The sequence below is a fragment of the Numida meleagris genome, chromosome 2 (genome assembly GCF_002078875.1).
Source record: "Numida meleagris isolate 19003 breed g44 Domestic line chromosome 2, NumMel1.0, whole genome shotgun sequence".
Classification (NCBI taxonomy): Eukaryota; Metazoa; Chordata; class Aves; order Galliformes; family Numididae; genus Numida; species Numida meleagris.
Window position 1 is genome coordinate 106,219,956 of NC_034410.1, and position 16,487 is coordinate 106,236,442.

General features: G+C 38.2%; 1 protein-coding gene across 12 annotated transcripts in view; it reads left to right on the forward strand.

Annotated features, from left to right (window-relative positions):
- Window positions 1–16,487, forward strand: part of SPIDR (scaffolding protein involved in DNA repair) — a 200,927-nt gene that overhangs the window by 72,227 nt on the left and 112,213 nt on the right. For all 12 annotated transcript variants that reach the window (XR_002435598.1, XR_002435597.1, XR_002435600.1 and 9 more), the window contains exon 8: window positions 6,753–6,972. Coding sequence is in view for 6 of the 12 variants with exons in the window: in XM_021388239.1 (XP_021243914.1) it covers window positions 6,753–6,972 (220 nt within the window). In the remaining 6 variants the exon portion in view is untranslated. The remainder of the gene's footprint in view (window positions 1–6,752; window positions 6,973–16,487) is intronic.

The following is a 16,487-nucleotide window of genomic DNA, read 5'->3' on the forward strand; positions in this document are numbered from 1 at the left end:
GGGGGGGAGGGGAACTCTCTCTACTTGTCTGAGTACTGTTTTTTTAATTTAATTGTAAAGGATGGTACTGAAGTACTCTTCCCTTTGCCTCTTATCCTACCTACTTGTTTTTTTTTTTCATCCATGTGACTTGCACTGCAAGATTTGTGGCTGAGGAGTTTCCAAAGCATTCCTTTCTCTGTTACTTTGTTGTTCTGGTTTTGTATGACAGTCCACATGTGTGTTTACTGGTAGATATGCATGCTCTTTATTACTAGAGACTTCTTTCTTTTGCAGTAATAATGCTTTCCACTATGGTGCTGCTTCTTTTTTCTCTCCTTTTTTGTTGTTGTTAACTTCTGTGGAGTTAACAACAACTTCTCCTCCTCTTCTAGAGAGGGAGGGTTTCTATACAAACAGTGAAAGCAGCACAAAGTGCCATCACTTCTGAGGAGCACCCGGTGTTGGAAGCTCTGTCTTCTTTCTTCTGCTCTGAACCATGACACGCTTGAGCTAACGTGCATGGAGGCATGTTGAGTATCCCAGCTAGCACATTCAAATCATGCAGAACACAGTAAATTAACCCCACCCCTGCTTTCTCCTCAAGACCTGAGAAGTGTTACACATTCTAGTTTGTCCTCCCCAAGCATTTATCTTCATTCTGTAGATCTTGTATGGACCACTACTGGAGTTCTGTCACCTTACTATGAAGAGAACGTGTTCCTTATGAGGGCTTTCCATTCAGGGCTATGGGAGCTATTTTTGAGCATTTGAACAGTAATGTTTTAGCAAAATTCACGTGAGCAATGTGAAACTGCAATGTGGCCCTGTTGATGTCAGTGTCTGATGCATTTCTCTACATCAATCCCATGGACCCTGTGCTTGCAGTCTGTCCAGCTTCTTGTCACTATGTAGCAAAAGAAACAAAATATCCGGTCCCCAAGAGGTCATAATTTTTTTCTCTCATTGATGGTTACAGAATTATTAAAGCAAACTTCAGAGTTGTATTTTGGTCACTGAAGCTAGAATGTTTGAATGTAATTTTATTTTTCTTCTGTTTTTTAAGACTGTGCTCCTCAGTTTTCTTCCTTTTCTTCTCTCAAGCATTCTCCTTGATTGTTAAGAGTGAAAACAGACTAGCTTTCTTCTTAATGTCCCTAGAAGCTGCCTTTGGCATGGCCAGTGCAACCTTCATGTTCATTCAGTGTTGGAGTGGCTCTGTGGCTTAAATATATGCATCTGTGAAGCCACTTTTTTAGGTCTGAAAATTGCTGTGGGCCTTCACTCAGGCTGTGGAGTCATGCTAAAGTTTTTGAAATGTTTGACATCTCAAGGTCCATGATCTCCAAAGGAACAGAGAATCTTTTATTTTCAATCCTTCTGGAATTCAGGGTAATGCAGAACATCTGCCACGTGTTGTATTAAAGTATGTTTTGCTGTCATGGTATATACTGAAGGACAGCATCACTCTGTGTACTGAAATAGGAAACAAATGAAAGGAACTTACCAGGGTTTGTTCATCTCCCAGATGTCTGAAATAACGTTATGGACAAACTGAGCTACCTCATGTCCAGGTTTCACATTGGAGTGAGAGACCGATGTCCCAGAGGTCATCTGAAATTAAGTAATTAACTAGAGACATGAGAGCAAATTTGCTAAAAGGACAAGGCCAAAATTCACCTCGCTTAAAATCCTCTTTCTGTCAGTGGCAAGAGCTAGCAGAATGCCTAGGAAAAATTATTATTACTTCATGATATTTCTCCCAAAGTATTCTCTTAACTTGCAGAGATCTCTGACTCGGGGTCTTTCTGTACCAGAAATAGTAACTACATTCTTAGTAGTTCTGAATAACTTCTTTCTTTCTACCAAGAAGCTATTGGTTGCTTTTCTGAACCCGTGATCAAAGCAGCTCCGTATTGTAAGCGCGTATGAGTGCTGCTGTGAAAGCAGTGCCTCCTATTTTATTATGTTGGCCCATGATGTCAGAGGTGGATGTTGGTGGTATGGCAGCAGAGGTTGAACCTTTCTGCCAACATTTTGTAACGTGTTGTTGCCGTGTGACAGGTGGCAGCAGAGGGGCAGTCTGATAGAACGGTGTCTGACGTGGGGTTGTGTACAGAGCAAAGGTGTGGAATTGAATTCTTCAGTGCTGAAAAAATGGCTCCTATTGACGTTCATCAACACTTGCTGAATGTTTGTGGAGACCAAACAGTGGAAATTGGCACAGTGAGGTGATGGGTGATGCATTTCAGCAGTGGCGACAGTGGTGTGAAAGACAAGCCGTGTTCTAGGTGGCCATGCGGATTTTTGAGTGCAGCGTGCAGGCTCTTGTTCATTGCTGGTGGAAGTGCATAGCTAATGATAGTGACTATGTTAAAAGATAGTGATTTGTAGCTGAGAAATTGCTCTGTCAATAAGTGTTATTGTACTCTTTGTGTTTGTTTTAGTTTCCATGGGAACAAATAGGAGGCACTACTTTCAGAGCAATCTAGTGAAAAGCCAGGTTTTTTTTGTTTTTTTTTTTTTTCAGAAAGGATGCCTGAGGTTCTTGTGGCTGAGGAATTTCCAAAGATGCCCAAGATGCCAGATTTATTCAATTATTACTGTTCCCCAAAAATATTTCCTTGTGATTTCTAAGGTTCTACTAACAGTAACTATGAGCTGTTGATGTTTTTTGCCTGGTTTTGGATGCTTTCTTCAGCTGTCTCTGAGGAGTCTGAAGTTGATTCCATCTGTGCATTCTGAAGGGGTCATGCTTCATCTCCTTATGTCAGGGATACTGACTGGCTTCTTGTCAGAGCTTCTCATCTCTTGCCTGCGAGGTTAGAGAAGCCCTTGTCAATAATTGAGAGGCTTCCCCAGAGCAACTTCCCTGCTTAAATGGCTTGTTCTTCCCACCAGTCAGCTTGTCCTGCTGGTTTCACTAGATCTGCACATTCGTGAAATCTAGAGGAATTCATTTGTTTCATCACAGTTCACCTAGCAATGACTTCCGTCCAATGATTGACACTTGTCATGGTGAAGCATTCTACAAAGGGCTGATATGACATTTCAGGTGAAAGCTGACCCAGCTTATCATTGGTACTTGATTTTTTTTTCTTGTTGGTCACAGGAGGACTGGGGTACCTTTTGAATGAGTAACAGCTAGCATGTTGTTGCATCTCTTTGTGAATGTTTCTGTTCTTGATGAAAACTGTTAGCGTTGAGGGAGTGTTACGAGTTCTGGTGGCTGATTTCCTCTCCTTCTAAATGGTACCACTTAGAGGAAGCAAGTTGCACAACCTAAATGCACCTTCAAAGTCCACACTGAACTGCTTATGTCAGTGCTTTTCTCTCTCTTCATGACATCTCAAACTTTATGTATCAGGGACTGAATTTACACTTTGTGCCCCTGGTGTGAATAAATTCTCATCATATTCATGGGTCCAGATGCTTCAAATGATCCTTAAGTCTGTATCAGTGGATGTCTTCTAACTTTTCTGCTGACTGCATGAAGACTGCTGCAAGGAGCTGTTGAAAAGGCAACTAGCACTAAAGATGGACTTTGTTAAGCAGTCCTCAAATTGCTGCTTGAGTGAAGGATTTCTAAATGCATCCGGACAAGTGTGTACTCCCTCTTTGTTTATGTGCATGGTGACTTGCCTTTTAATGAGAGAAGAAAGGGTTACCTTCATGTGAGTAAACAAAAGTTTTCAAAATGAGCATTCTGTAGGTACTTGCAGTTCTTATTCCTTCTTTGGGTCCTGAAGGAACTTCTCAAAGACTGTCCAACATGGACGTTATAGGGGACGAGAAGTAATTGGATGCCATTTGCAAATACACAGCCTTAAGGTTTAGTTTCAAACTCTATTAGTCCAGTTTGCTTGGGCTGCCATTGGAAAGAGCATTCAGCAATTGTCCCTCTGTCCCTTCATGCCCTCCCCTTCATGTTGTTCATCACTCATTTTCTTTCCCTAGTATCTATTCTTATGCTTCAGTGACTTTACTGTTAGCTGGATAAGCTCATTGATTTTGAAAAAAAGTAACAGTGAAGAAGGAAATCCGTGTGCTCTTGACAGCAGTGGGGTGTGAAGAAATGAGCAGTGTAGGAATGGGCAGGACTGCACCAGTTACTGCTCAAAAGTTTTTAATATTGGATATTGCCATGAAAAGTGCACATCCACGGGTTACAATTTCTTAGACTGTAATTGTTTTGTGAGTGAAATGAAGTGAATGAGGTCTTTATCAAGTGAGAACTTCTGTGAATTATCCAAGGGTGAGAGGACACTGGAAAACCATAAGGTAAGGTTTTCACACAAGTGAACAAACAAGTAAACTCCTCTAGAAGCTGTAGAAATTGCAGTGATCCAGCCCATCACCTCACCCACAAATTCTCCCTTCAACATGCAGCCGCACATGTTTGATTTATTTTTGATTGGCATAACAAAACAAGAGCCAAATGAATTAAAAATAAAGCTACATTCTGAACTTTGATGTTTCATCACGTGCCAGGAATTCGAAATGCTTTGCTATGTTGTTTGAGAAAGCATTCTATCATCAGCAGTAATAATAATTGGAGTAATTAAATTAAGCTATCTCTGTGCATCTAAATAAACAAGTACATTGTGGTTCTGTAGAATGTGCACGTGTGCCAAGTTTGAGACTTGGATTGTTGTTGAAGTTGTGTTGCTTCTAATGCAGAGGCATTCTGCTTCATTTAGTATCAGCTTCCAGAGTTTGGGCCAACTTTGGCTTGCAAGAGTTGCTGGTGGCTTGGTAGGGCTTTTTCTCCAAGATCCTTTAAGGGGTTTTTATATAGACGAAGTTTTTGAAATACCTAGCATTTTTAACTGTTTTCTAGTAGGGATATTTTAAAGAAAAGTGTTGAGTTGTCATTCTGTTTTACAGTGATCATTTCAAGCTGTTTTATCAACTGACTGACATACATGTACATTGAACAGTAAGAATTTTCCTAAAACTTGCTCATGGGAAATGCATTGTTCAGAAGTGATGAAAAATTCTAAGTTGTTTTCATATTTTTTTAAGACCGTTGGTGCGCTTCATCATTGAAGTTGACTTTTTTGTCACTTGTTTTTTAGAGTGGGTGAAAATTTGAATTGTGGAGTACAAGTGGAGGTAAATGTTTGCTTACTTTGCCTACTTTGGAGGCTGAGATTATTGTGGTTGGGACAATTTGTTTATGCGTGCCAGACAACTTGGGGTTGACAGAGGACTACAATTGGAGCTGGTCAGGCGAAGTGTAATTCAAATGTGAACATTCTAAATCCTTGCCTTTAGGGACAGAAAACTAGTCCACGCTCATACTGAGCAGAGGTATGCACTTAAGCAGACCTTAGCCAGCAGAGTATTTGGAGCGACAGTGCAGTGTTACAGCTTTCCCTTAGAAGGTGACAGTGGTGAGGACTGATAGTGGTGGCATCTACCTCTCTTCATCAGTCGATCTCAAAGAACTTGGCAAAAGGGATCTGGCAAAAAGCATCGGTTCTCTTACTCCTGCTCTGCAGCTCTGGAGAAGGAGGTCATGCTGTAATGATTTGGACAGAAATGGCTCACATATATTGTATGGGGGAATTCCTGGAGGAACCTTTTATCCCGCTGGAAAATACCAGTTCATGAGAAACAATGCTTTGCAGAAACATGTTGCATGTGATGAAAAATTGGTTTAAAGAAAAGTGGTTTTGAGAAAACTTTGGTTTTATATTTCAAAATCATTTTATTTCAGTTCTAGCATAAAATGTAATAAAGACTAGGGAATATAAAATGGGCAAAAAAATATGTATATATTTTATAGAATTGAACATATTAAATAAACCTGAAAGGACTTAGAATCCGGTTTCTTTGGTTTGGGGTTTCCTAGAGGGTTGGGTCATTCGTTTGTTCTGAAGTTTCTCATAAACTTAAACTAAAATATTTTGACTTATTTTCCAAAGGAAAGGCATTCACAATTGTGAAATGGGCCTTAAAGTAAACAAGCAAATAACTAGTACAGCTCTGCTGTTAAGTTCCAGTACCATGTTCACAGTTCCACCCCAGCTTCTTCTTTGCTGTGGGAAGATTATAATTTATATCAGCTGTTTTTCCTGGGATACTGTGTTTTTTAATACAACTTGTGAATCGAAATCAGTAGAATTGGGATACTGCTGTTCCTGTTCTATAGCATCATGCCTTTCTCCACTAATGATAGCAGCATTTAGCAGGTGGATAACAATACCAGTGATCAGAGTGCAAATTGGAGAAGAGTTAGGTGAGAAAGAGAATAAATCTTACATAAAAGGAACAGACACAGGTCTGGCTGAGTAGAACTGTTCAGACTGCAAAGGGAGCTAGAAGAAATTTTTTTACATCGGTGCAAAGTTGTTTCTAGCTCAGTATAGACAGAAGTGCATAGAATCAAACTGTGGGAATGCTGGTATATGTTAATGTTGCTTCTCTCCTGTTTGCAGACTGATAAAATGGATAAAGAGTTTTGCAGTAATTACTTTTAGACAGCGTATTTATCTTAGTCCGTGTTTTTCCACATTGTCTCTAAGTGTGAATCACTGCTTTTAGATTCTTTGTACCTAATGGATGCTGTCTGAGGTTGGAGGGCAAATACCTCCTCACCTCTAGCATGGTGTGAATGTTTAAAACTGCACGGAGGTGATGTATTATGCTCATATGTGGCTTTTTTGCAGATCAGAAAGAAAAGCAGAGAGCAGAACACACATCTTCATTGTGCAAGAATTTTTCTCCTTGTCTAAATATTGCATTCTTTTTTTTTTTTAAATTTGCAGATAAATCTGGTGTTTTAATTGTGAAGATCTTAGAAATGTTTGAGGAGTGTATGATACAAGTTGCCATCTGCCAGCAGCTGGAAGAGTCTCCTGCTATCATCTCATCCACAGATCTTGTCATCAGTGCAAGAGAACCAATACTCAAAGTCCTATTTGCAAGAGAGACAGCAGCTCACCTGAAGAGTAGGCCGCAGGATGTCATCCACATCTATCCTCCATGGTAAGTAGAGAGAACTGGTCAGGCTTGCAGTAATACTGCAGAACAAGGGGGCTGCAGGTAGTGTGCTTGTTGCATTGCTGTAGAGAAGACCTTGGAGGGTGCAGAACAGAGCAGTCTTGTGGTTGCTCATCTGTCTCTGCCAACCTGAGAGACTTTGACAGTTACCTTAAAGGTTGCTGAGATAACTACTAAATGTGTAACTTAATGCCTCCAGTGTTCCTTGGGGCTTCAGTTTGGCTTTCACTTAATATTTTTGTGTTTAGAGTGATAGAAAGGCATGAGCAGTGTCTTATCAATGATAAGGCCAATAAAGTACATACTTTCTCGTTGCAAAGTAGTTCAGGAATGCTCATCTGTTGCTGTTAGTGTGGGTATAATGTTTCAGTGGACAAGTCTGTGTTAACTGTATAGCACTTAGCAAAGACAATCCCCTGCTCAAAATGGAGAAAAATGAGAGATTAACAATGTTTTCTTATGGAATCAGTAAACACCTTGGTTTCACATTGCTGCTGCTGTCAGTGTCTTCAGTTCTCCAAATCTCTCTTCAGAGCAGCTAGTTAACCTTTTTTCAGACCTCTCTAAAATGTTTGGTCTAGCTTTGTGACTTTCCTAAATTGGGGTTCGTTTCCTGGTTTTAAGGGGTAGCATAGAGTGGTGAGATTTCTAGTAAAGCAACTAGTTGTTGGCACCTGTAGGTGGGAAGGTCTGAACATTTAGTGAAAAAAAAAAATTAGTAAAACTTTGAATGGGAGGATATTACTGTTCTTTTCACTCTCTCACATAAAATATTAAATAAGAGATACTTTTCCTCTTACGGTTCAGTATTCATTGTCTGAAGGTTTTTGTTTTTTTTCTTCAAAATACTTTTTCCTATTTTGCAAAGTCCCATATCTGTTGTTTTTTTTTTAAGATCTTTATTGATAGCTGCAAATCTTTTCTGGATTCCCCAACTGGTAATTTCTCAATTCTCAAATGTTATTTAATTCTTGTTGAAAGAGATCCAGAAATTAAAGGAACATATATGATCTGGGATTTATTGTGGCTACAAATGCAAGTACTGATAGGTGAGATGTAAACAGGTCAGTTGCCAGAGGAACACAGCTGAATATAAATAAAATCCTACTGTGCTGTGAAATGTCACTGTTTTTTTTTTCTTCCTCTCCTCAAGGTGCTACGTTTGGTCTCCTTTCCCTTTTCTTTGGAGCTTCTTTGCCTGCTTTAAACTTGTTTTTGTTTCCTCCTATTTTCTTATTGTTTCTCTCCCCTGTTAATTTCCACCTTAGCTACCTTTTTCTCCTCAGGTTGTTTCTAAACCACAAGATACTGTCATGAGGCTGTATCTTTTTGTGCAGATCTTGGACCCAACAAAGATTTCTGTACCAGCAAAGCTATTTTAGTTAGGATATGACTGAATTTTTTTTTCTTTCACTGAACAGTTGCTGTTGTTAAATTTACCATGTGTAAATCTTCAACTGCTCTGGGTTATTCTTTGCTTGGGGAAGATGCAACTCTGCATTGATAAAATCCTTTACAGACTACAAGCATATATAACTGTTCTTGTGCAGTATTCTCATCTGTTTGAAAAATATTTTCAGATGCTGTGGACATAAAAACTGATTCCTTTACATATGTAAAGTGTATAGAGTGAGATTTTGTGGGAAAACTTCATAGCTATACCACTTCTTGGTGTTTCTTTTCTTGTTTGTTTGTTGGTTTTCTCAGTAGGATATGCTTTTAATGTAAGCCAAGTGTTATTTCGTAAAACCAAAATGTTTTGGCATGGAGGATGTCTGAGTCTCCAGAGTTGCTTTCCTGACTTATGTGGCTCTGCAGGCACTTTTTTTAACTAATCAAATTGTGACAAAATGTCATGATACCTCATCTTCAGCCCTATTTTCTATTGTTTTGGTATTATCTGATTGTCAGTTGTCTCTGTTCACTCAAAGAGAAGTGAAAATAAATTGGGCTGGATATCATTAAACTAAACCTACTGGCAGGAGATGTGGGGGATGTTTTTGTTTTAGATTATTATTTGGCACTTTTAGTTTACATTACTGGGAAATTGGACTTGTACAGATAGTGGAAGTTTCATCTATTACATTTCCAAATTTCTATTCTGTTAAACTCTTGAGAGCTCTTAACTCTGAAATGTAGTTTCTATTACTTTGAATTGAATTTGTACTTCCATTGCTAAAACCAAATACTGTTCGACAAAATGCTCTCCTGTCTGGAGTATAGGATTTTGCCATAGTTTCAATCTTATACACCAGAATTATGTTCTTATATATATGTTCTTTGTGCTTTCTGATTAGGTTCTTGAGTAGGTAGGTAAGGTAGCAGATGCATGGACTGCTGGCTTTGATATGTGGCTGTGTTTGTGAGCAAAGCTCGAATGCATCATTTTAGAGCCTTTTCAGTATTAGACTTTGCTTTTTTAATTGTGTATGCTGGGAACTCAATGCACAGCTTGGTATGTGAAACGTCTCAGGCAGGAGACTTGCATAAGTACTTTGGGAGGCAGCGTTTACATATTTGTTGATATGTTTGTTGATATTTGTTTGCATACAGAATCTCATAATACTTAAGCACTAGAATGCAAGCCAATTAATTTAAAAATCAAAATACTGGCAGACAGCCAGTTGTAAGTATTTTATCAACTTGGACATTCCTCATGAGAGTGGCCCTTCTGACTTCAGGAGGTATTTGTTTAAGAATTTGTAGGATTGAGCCTGGATTTCTCTGTAACTGGACAAGGATTTCTTCAAATCAGTGCCTAGTATCTTTAGGGCACATAATACACTGGTCACTTGCTATAGGGAAACCTCCATTAGGCTGATTAACATTTTAAAACCAGTGTGTCTGGTGGAACAAAGAACTCAGCTACCTGTCCTCTGAGCTGTCTGATGTGAGCCTGCTCTCATGCTGTGCCGAGGTATTATTTCAATGCTGTATTTAAATAAAGCTTATTAATCTGGATGCATCACGTGAAAGCAGTTGTGTTTTTGAGGCTGGAGGTGGTTTGTGCCTGGCCAGCTAGGAACACAACAGACAAGAAGTCAGCCCTGCCTATACAGGTTTTGCCTTTGATTGTCATCACAGTGGCTGAGCAACTTCTTGAGTTAAGAATTTGAATGATACCTCATAATTTTTATAAACTTTTTCTGAATCATTGTGTGTTTCTAGCAGCTGGAAAAGAAAAAAGGCTTATTGCTGAGTATATATACATTGATTCCTAAGCCTTTATTCAATTCACAGAAATATGTATTCATCAAAATGTGAAGACTGCTTGACATTTGCAAGACGTGTAAGAATGGAAAGAAAGGCCTCTAGGTTCCACTGGAGATGATTTTATGACTTCAGTTTACCCAGGATTTTTTTTGTTTGATTGCTTACTGTTAAAAAAAAAAAAAGTAGAATACAAATTAACATACCTAAAGAAAATGATAAAATTGATATTTTTGGAGACATGAGTATTCATTTTTCAGCTGACAGCAGAGCTTGAGCATAGTTTCCTTCAGCTATTCCAGCCTTCTGCTCTTAGGTACGCCTACTGTCAAGTATTCAAGATAAATTAACCTGAAGAAAATAGTGCAAATTCTTTTCCTTATTAAACTTAACAACTTTTAAAAGTTTTGCATGTATTTCTGAAGTGAAACTATTGTAAGGATGTTGATATTCATGAAGTCTTTGAAAATAATGTTACAAACCTGGAGTGATTTGGATAAGCTCAGAGATCCATCCATACCAACTAAACACAATGATCTGGAAGTCTCTGGTTCAGGAGATTGACATACTGCTGATAACTGGACGGCTGGGAAAGTATGAGGAGAAAAGTACCTCTCTGTGCTCTTTTCTTATATTGTCTGCCAACTGACCTCTAAGAACTGCGGAAAACAGGATTCTTGGGTGGATAGCTGCTATTCTCTACGAAAATTCTGTTTAAAAGGCAATTTATTTTAGGAACTCAATATGTTAAGTATATAAAATGCTTAGTTCTATGACATCAGCAAGTAACTTGAAAGTTATACTTTAGTTTCTCTTAACCTATGAAACCATGGGGATTCATAATTACTCATCCTTGGAAGTGTTCCATTGCCTGGTGAAAGTGTTTTATATGAACTTCTCGTTTCTACTTGTGTTACACTAGAGTCAGGATCTCCTCAATGAAAGAGCTTTTAAAGAGTTCAAATTATTATACATTTACTGCCAAGAAGAGCTCACACAAAACATTGCTACAAATCAGCTGATATAAAGTAATGAAACCTATTAAGGTCTAAAGTTCTTTCAGGTGGGCCAATGATACAAATTTGTGGTGTAAATATATCCAAGCAAGCTCTGAACAAGTTTATGTATGGAAACAATCTAGCTTTGCAAACTTAAGCATTCTACTGCTTTGAAATTATCCTTGGTATGCGGTAGGCTCTTTCATTGGCTTAACAGCAAGACTTAACATAAATGGATATGTCACTGTGATTTTAGCATTGCCTTAATACAGTGTCTTACGTATTGCATGATTTTAACATAATCTTGATGAGCAGTACAAGTGAGCTAAAATAAGTATTTTCAACCGGTGTAACTGGTGTTAAAAAGTGTTTGCCCTCCATTTGATGAAGATAGAGACTTTTTATCACAGCTGCTCTCATTGGTCAAGGGAAGCATTCAAGAAAGCTGTCAGAATAACTCACTACCGCAGAATCATGTGAAAGAAAGATCCTGGACTTCATATGTTAAAGAAATGCAGAAATAACCAACTGCTATTCTAGAAAAAGTCCATATCCTTTCCTTGTTCCACAAAAGTAATAATGCAAACATGAGTTAGACATATAGAAATAACATCTTTTGCATAAACTCAGTTTCCCTACTTGCTCCCCAGAGAGGCAGCTTCTATGAATGCTTAATTGATCGTTTAGACATAATTGATGTATGTTCACTGTCTTCCTTTGAACTCTAAGCATTTAAAAATAGATATATATATGCACACTCTTATACACATAAATATTCAAGCAGATGGAAAAGAGAGGGGAAAAGATCAAGAGCTATATCCCTCCCATCAGAAAGATGCTAGCTCTGTCTTTACATTCTTTCTTTGAAGATGTTACAATAGCAGAGAGGGAGAATCCTGATAAGAGGGACAAGGCTCACTCAGAAGATAAAATTCTACAAAACTTCAGAGTTGTAAAGCCAGTGTGGGCACTATTTCTAAAGTACATAGGGGAATGGCCTTCGAGCCAAACTTCGTATCATATCATCTTCTTGGGAATGCTTTTCAGAGATGCTGCAGTTGTGAAAACTGAAGCTCCTTTCAGAAGTTGAGACAGCTGGAGGTATCTTGCAAGTGTTCATATTTTTTGTTAGGATATACCTTTCCTAGTACAATCACTCAAAAATAGGTGAGTTCTTAAGAACAGGAATACATATATACTTTTTATGAATGGAAGGTTGTCTTTAACAAGCTTTTGATATCATTTCTTCAATACTTTTGTTATTTTATCCACTTTGATGAAGTAGTACTTAGGAATTACTCGTTTTTCTATTTTTAAAAATAGGTTTGTTCTTTTCTGTCCCCTCATAAGAAGTTGTGTCCATAGAGCTGCTCAAGAATATCCTATTTTGTGTCCTAAAAATGAAGAGATTAAGCCATTTCTTAGTAATCAAATAAATGTGTAATGATGTTCCTTCATATGTATTTAAGTTCTAAAATGACATATCATAAAAATACAGACCTACAAAGCTTTGATTCCAAGAGGAGAACAGTTCATTTGTGCCATTTCTGTGATTTGTCGCAACCACCTCAAGCAACATACTTGGTATTTCAGATGTGGGCTATGTATAATAAACATAAGAACGTGATCAGTCCTTTTAATGAGATAGAATTATTAATTTTTGTAACTATTCTGTGGAAGTATTAGATGAATGTCATACGTCAGAGATTAGTACCCTAAAAAACAAAGTTGAAATAATTTTTCTCTATGAAAGGGGATTGTTGTGGAGAAAAGAATGGAAACACATTTGAAGAACTTGGGAGGCTTAAGAGACAGTAGCTCCAGAGATACATAGATTAAAACTGGGTTTTTAAACACGACTAGCTCTGGATTGCTAGCTGATGGCATCTTGACATGTTGAGAAAAGGGGACTTTCCACTGTATTGTACAAATGGTGCACTGGATTTTGTTGATATATTTATTTGCTTTCAGCTAAATTGGCAGGGTCGGAAGTGAGGGATGTGTTTGTGAAGCAGCAGCTTCACAGCTTGGTTTTTAGATCAAGGTTGAAGTGCATTGTTATCAGCAGAAAAGCCTCCAGCAGGGGTAAAATATGTACCTTTGTCAAGATGGATGTTCTTATATTGTGTATACACAGTCAGTTGTTATGCTTTTAGGCTCTCAAGGGCTATGAAGGCTAGCCACCCTTCTGCCTGCACAGCCCTAGCTGAAACCAACCTAGTGCCTTGTTCCTGAGACGTCCCACTGTGCTCCAGAGGGAGCTGCCATCAGAATGACTGAGTTGAAGGTGGGCCGTTGCAGTTGGAAGGATAAAGGAGGTGTAGAAAAGAGACGCTGAACATAAATAGCTTATGCTAGGGGACTGGTTTTCTACAGTTCTGTTGAATGCTAGGTACAGTCCAATGTTTATCCTACCAAAATGATTATTGTGTCCAGTTAATGGGAAAAATCTTAAGTACCTCACAGTGATGCTTGTATGCTGAGGAATTAGCATTCATTTGAGAGCATGTTCTTCAGGAACAGAAGAAAAAAGAGATGTTTTAAATATCTATTCCTCCAAGTCTGTGATGCTATTAAAGTTTAAATTTATAAGATATTGGGGAAAAAAAATCAATGAGAATGAAAATGTCCTATCCTCATAATCACTAAATATTGTTGTCTTTAAAACCCAGTAATGTCGTTGAAATTTTCCAGCTTTTATGAGTGAGGAAATTCCAAGCATTTTGTAGTGACAGATACTGTTAGTGGGTATTTGTCCACTGACGTCAAAAACAGAGGATGGTGAACAGCTTTGTTCATGTCAACGAAAAATGTACGGTCTTGGATAAACTCTGTGTTAGCAACCGAGCTATCAATGATATATGAGCAGCTTCACATGAGTTCCCATGTGCATTCACTCCAATGCTGAATTCCAGATCTCGTTTAATGAGCAACTGATGGAGCCAAGACCTGGCACAGCACAAAATTCTGCAGTCTGCTTTATCCAGTCATGAAGGAAAAACAAACGAAGTTCAGATGAACAAGTTCAGAATTGATGCAGGGTTATTAAAAAGTTGCGATTGTATTCCTCTGCTAATGTTTATGACTAACACATTTGGGACGTGTAAAACAATACTTAATTTGTAAAAAGACTGTGTGCCAAAATTCCTGCAGTAGTTTAACCACTGAAGACCAAGTTGTGCCTGTGTGAATGGGTTTGTTTAAATGTTTATCACTTATTGTCTAATCTTTTTAAAAATGTCCAGTTTGAAAGATGGAGTTTCCTCTTGTTGAATTGCTGTCCAGCAGTGCTGTGTTAACTTTGTGGAATTCAATGCATTTCCATAGTTTCACCGTGGAGAAACAGTTTTAGAATTAAGCGCTGTTCTTTTCAGAGGGTGTGATGTGCTACTCTAATGGTAGGTGTGTCACTGGGATAAAGATTTTTACATGCAGCTCTGTTGGGCTTTGAATATGCTGGATATTCTATATCATAATGAGTTCTCACTGTAAATATGCCTGTGTCTTATGCAATTCTATATGGATAATGAGATGGACGAGGTCTGAGTTTCCTAAACTGTCATGTCTGGTAATCCCATTTGTCGTGAAGGTGTGCTTTCTCACACTTCTTTTCTCAAATGTGATATTTCACTGTAGGTAAGCAAAGGTTAATGACTATAGTCTTAGGAGAAATAATAATTAAAGAAGAAAATAGCAATTATTTCAAACAAATGGAAAGTTATTTCCCAAAATGCAGTATTTAAAACATTTCTGCTATCTGGGGGATGGCGGGGTGGCATTTGCTGTTAGTTTTACCAGACAGATTGCTTTCATTACAGTTAAAAGCTCATGGAAAAAATGCCCCTGCATTTGTATTTGTGGTAGAAACAGCACTTGCCTTTGGTGTATAGGGTGATTCAACTGTGAAATGTTTAGTGTAGTCTTTTATGTGTTTGTCAAAGGTTCTCTTTCTACTAGTCTTCTGATTCGACAGTAGCCATGCGATTTGCAATATGTTACTCCTCCCTCAGTGGTAGCCTCTTTGACAGCTTCCTGAGATGTCTTGAGAAGTATTCGTCTTGTTACTGTGCCAGTACAGCTCTGGCAGACCAAATATCTCCCAGCAGAAGTATCAGAGACAGTATGCAGGACACTAGAAGTGGTGTACAACCATTAATTTTACCTTTGAGCGATTCAGTGTGCATTTTGAAAGCGAAATCACTGATGTGGCTCAAAAAAAACAATATTTACCAATATGTCAGAGGTTTTACTTTTTTGCTTCAACCTCTTGAGGTCTCCAGAAATGGTGCCTGTTATTTCTCTCTCTTTCTTAAAGGAGTTAAGAAGCCTATCAAACATTTATGTGGATGTTTCTAGTTTTGATTGTTCTTTATCTCCCCCTTTCTTAAGTTCTGTGTTTTTTTTTTAATGAATGGTATGTATTTGTTGTAGAGCAGACCGTGGTGCTGGGCTTGTTGCTGAGCTTTCCATTGTTTTCCTTGGGGAATCAGTGTCTATAGTCATGTCCGTGGCTGGCATAAAAGAGAGGACTGCATCTCCACCTTTAAGCTGCTGCTGTTCACAATACATGAGTTAGTGCAAATCCAAGTCTGTCCACATCTTCAGCTAATACCTTGTAATTGCAAACTGAGGCTGTAAAGAAATACCTCCTTTTGTTGTCTCTGAAGTGTTGCTGGGATGGTTGCTCTTGATCGTAATTTTAAACTACTCCTGCCCTTCTCCCCTCTCTCCCCCCAACAAACAAACAAAAAACACCAAAACCTGGCAGAATATCTGCCAGAATGCTGCATGCTACAAAAAATGGAAAACACTGGATTTTATAGCACCTTAGATTCAGCATAAAACCATAGATTTAATTGTTTGTGTTGTAATTTGTCTTCCCAAGATGGCAGAGCATGTCTGCCCTATATGCACCATTTCTTGGAGTTGAGGTTTATTTTTGAGAAACTTAGGCAGTGCAATTAAATGAGACTTGTACACATGGTTGTGTCTTAGCAATTACTGCTTGTCTTCTGGTTCTCCTAGCTTGTCATAAATATTAATTTAATAGGGCTGGTGCTATTTTGTGTGTTATGAATATAGAGACTGAGTAAGTGATGAATTTTATTGATATGAGTTGTTGCTGGAACTTAAAGCTTTTGTAGCTATAAAGGAGCCCAGATTTACGGCATATCACAGTTACTCTTGAAACTATTTGGAGAATTTTTATAGAGAATAGTATACTTTTTTTTTTTTTAATCTTCCCAAGCACTTCTTACCTTCCATCTTTCACACAAAAATAAGTAGGCTGTC